The sequence below is a fragment of the Nannospalax galili genome, unplaced genomic scaffold, assembly GCF_000622305.1.
Source record: "Nannospalax galili isolate Female #2095 unplaced genomic scaffold, S.galili_v1.0 scaffold186, whole genome shotgun sequence".
NCBI lineage: Eukaryota > Metazoa > Chordata > Mammalia > Rodentia > Spalacidae > Nannospalax > Nannospalax galili.
The window spans coordinates 8656330-8659973 of NW_008358774.1; the positions used below are offsets into that span (position 1 = coordinate 8656330).

Here is a 3644-nt window from a genome sequence, read left to right on the forward strand (position 1 = left end):
AAAATCGCTATCAGGGCTGGCAAGATAACTCAGTGGGTAAAGGTGTCTGCTGTCAAGCCTGGAGTTCAATTCTTAGAACCCACATAGTGGAAGGAGAGAACAGTCTCCTGAAAGTTATCCTTTGTTCTCCACCATCTGATTTTCCTGTTCTGACTGGTGTGATGCTTGCAGGCACTTGGACATTTGCTAAAGAGGATGGCTCTACTAGATAGTTAAGGAAACCTCAATGATTCTTCTGCCTTAAAACAATCTTAAGATGAAGAAAGGGTCAAATCATAGTAAAAATAATAGAACATGTGAGTGAAACTATTTTCACCCAATAATCTAGATGTATAAGGCAATGCACTCCAAGCAAACCAATTCTTATATATTTCAGAATCATTTGAGGAAGAAATATAAGCCTTGCCTAATAGTCATCTACTCTTCTATTTACATAAGGAAGTCTAATTATAGTTACTTAGTAATAACTTTGTTTCCTCTTCTTCCTCTCTTCTACATCTCTTTTCTTTCTTCTTTTCTCTCCTGCCCCCTTCTCCTCCTCCTCCCTCTACGTATTAATTTCAAGCCTTGGAATAATAAAGTAAGAGTAGATTAAGTTTGGGTGGTGCAACTTAATTCAAGTAAAAGATAAAGATAATGTTCATTTAAATCTATTGTTAGAATTCTGTAAGTCATAAAGTCAAGTTAAACGAGAAAGACATGTCAGTCATACTTCACTATTATTGTCTGCCTTGGTTCTTGTATTCTTTCTTGAATCTTTCTATGAAAACACATATAAGCATAGAGTACGTAGCTATTCTCTCACAAATTTCCACATGTTCTTGCTTTTATGAAGGAGAATTTCAATTGCTCTGAGTATGGAAATGGATCTTGCCCAGAAAATGAAAGGTCCTTGGTAATTCGAGCTGCCATGTATTCGTTTATGGCAGGAGCAATATTCATCACAGTCTTTGGCAATCTGGCCATGATCGTTTCCATTTCCTACTTCAAACAGCTTCACACACCAACCAACTTCCTCATCCTCTCCATGGCAGTCACTGACTTCCTCCTGGGATTCACCATCATGCCATATAGTATGGTCAGATCTGTGGAGAACTGCTGGTATTTTGGGCTTACATTTTGCAAGATCCACTATAGTTTTGACCTGATGCTTAGCATAACGTCCATCTTCCATCTTTGCTCAGTGGCCATTGATAGATTTTATGCCATCTGTTGCCCTTTACATTACTCTACCAAAATGACTATTTCAGTTATAAAGCGGTTGCTGCTGGTCTGCTGGTCTGTCCCTGGAGCATTTGCCTTTGGTGTGGTCTTCTCTGAGGCCTATGCTGATGGAATTGAAGGCTATGACATCTTGGTTGCGTGTTCCAGCTCCTGCCCAGTCATGTTCAATAAGCTATGGGGCACTACTTTGTTTGTGGCAGGTTTCTTTACTCCTAGCTCTATGATGATAGGGATTTATGGAAAGATTTTTGCAGTATCCAAAAAACATGTTCGTGTAATCAATAACTTGCCAGAAAATCAAAATAATCAAATGAGGAAAGACAAAAAAGCAGCCAAAACTTTAGGAATAGTGATGGGTGTTTTCTTGTTATGCTGGTTCCCCTGTTTTTTCACAATTCTGTTAGATCCCTTTTTGAACTTCTCTACACCTGTAATCCTGTTTGATGCTTTAACATGGTTTGGGTATTTTAATTCCACATGCAATCCCTTAATTTATGGTTTCTTCTATCCCTGGTTTCGCAGAGCACTTAAATACATTTTGTTAGGTAAAATTTTCAGCTCACATTTCCATAATACTAATTTGTTTATTCAAAAAGAAACTGAATAGACTTTTTCTGTGTGAGTGAACTGAAGCATAAAGACTGGTACTTAAAAGATGAAGTTGCTTCAAAGGATTACTATTGTGGGGAGGAAAAAGACCGGAAAGATGGTTGAGAACATGGTCATGGGCATGGCAGTGGGAGAGGGAAATGTGCAGGAACAAAGCAAAATGACATGCACCCCCCCAACTGTATAATGTATATATTATAACAAATACTGTCTGTAACAAATACTGTCTAATAACAAAGTATAATGATACATCTGTGTAAAAATGAGGACTGTGCATAATGTGCATTACTTCATATGCTAACTTCAAAAAATAATAAAAGAAATTCAATAAAAGATATCAAAACACAGCTTAAGTGCAAAAATTAGTTCTAATTCTTTTTTTAAACCATAGCAGGGTTAAATCAGCATATGTTTCCAAATAATTAGAACAATGTGAAACGGCCAGTCTTTGAAAATGATTCATGGTTGAATAGTGGGAGGTGATTTTCACTTTGACTTGAACATTGCACACTGTACACGTGTGCTGAATGTGCTCCATGGGAGGTACAGATAGTATGTCTCAGCTACAATCAGATGAAGTTCCTTAAGGGGTGTGTGTGTGTGTGTATGTGTGTGTGTGTGTGTCTGTGTGTGTGTCTGTGTGTGTGTCTGTGTGTGTGTCTGTGTGTGTGTCTGTGTGTGTGTCTGTGTGTGTGTCTGTGTGTGTGTCTGTGTGTGTGTCTGTGTGTGTGTCTGTGTGTGTGTCTGTGTGTGTGTCTGTGTGTGTGTCTGTGTGTGTGTCTGTGTGTGTGTCTGTGTGTGTGTCTGTGTGTGTGTCTGTGTGTGTGTCTGTGTGTGTGTCTGTGTGTGTGTCTGTGTGTGTGTCTGTGTGTGTGTCTGTGTGTGTGTCTGTGTGTGTGTCTGTGTGTGTGTCTGTGTGTGTGTCTGTGTGTGTGTCTGTGTGTGTGTCTGTGTGTGTGTCTGTGTGTGTGTCTGTGTGTGTGTCTGTGTGTGTGTCTGTGTGTGTGTCTGTGTGTGTGTCTGTGTGTGTGTCTGTGTGTGTGTCTGTGTGTGTGTCTGTGTGTGTGTCTGTGTGTGTGTCTGTGTGTGTGTCTGTGTGTGTGTCTGTGTGTGTGTCTGTGTGTGTGTCTGTGTGTGTGTCTGTGTGTGTGTCTGTGTGTGTGTCTGTGTGTGTGTCTGTGTGTGTGTCTGTGTGTGTGTCTGTGTGTGTGTCTGTGTGTGTGTCTGTGTGTGTGTCTGTGTGTGTGTCTGTGTGTGTGTCTGTGTGTGTGTCTGTGTGTGTGTCTGTGTGTGTGTCTGTGTGTGTGTCTGTGTGTGTGTCTGTGTGTGTGTCTGTGTGTGTGTCTGTGTGTGTGTCTGTGTGTGTGTCTGTGTGTGTGTCTGTGTGTGTGTCTGTGTGTGTGTCTGTGTGTGTGTCTGTGTGTGTGTCTGTGTGTGTGTCTGTGTGTGTGTCTGTGTGTGTGTCTGTGTGTGTGTCTGTGTGTGTGTCTGTGTGTGTGTCTGTGTGTGTGTCTGTGTGTGTGTCTGTGTGTGTGTCTGTGTGTGTGTCTGTGTGTGTGTCTGTGTGTGTGTCTGTGTGTGTGTCTGTGTGTGTGTCTGTGTGTGTGTCTGTGTGTGTGTCTGTGTGTGTGTCTGTGTGTGTGTCTGTGTGTGTGTCTGTGTGTGTGTCTGTGTGTGTGTCTGTGTGTGTGTCTGTGTGTGTGTCTGTGTGTGTGTCTGTGTGTGTGTCTGTGTGTGTGTCTGTGTGTGTGTCTGTGTGTGTGTCTGTGTGTGTGTCTGTGTGTGTGTCTGTGTGTGTGTCTGTGTGTGTG

The 3644-nt window shown here is 41.6% G+C and overlaps 1 protein-coding gene across 1 annotated transcript; it reads left to right on the forward strand.

Moving 5' to 3' along the window:
- Positions 1 to 832: 832 nt before the first annotated feature.
- Positions 833 to 1910, forward strand: LOC103724922 (trace amine-associated receptor 2). Its single transcript, XM_008822107.2, has one exon. It carries the CDS (start codon positions 911 to 913, stop codon positions 1829 to 1831), a length of 921 nt encoding a protein of 306 aa, XP_008820329.2. The 5' UTR covers positions 833 to 910; the 3' UTR covers positions 1832 to 1910.
- Positions 1911 to 3644: the final 1734 nt, after the last annotated feature.

Bases quoted from the DNA above. Each gene is read 5' to 3' on its own strand.
- LOC103724922 (XM_008822107.2), top strand. From the start codon at position 911: ATGTATTCGTTTATGGCAGGAGCAATATTCATCACAGTCTTTGGCAAT.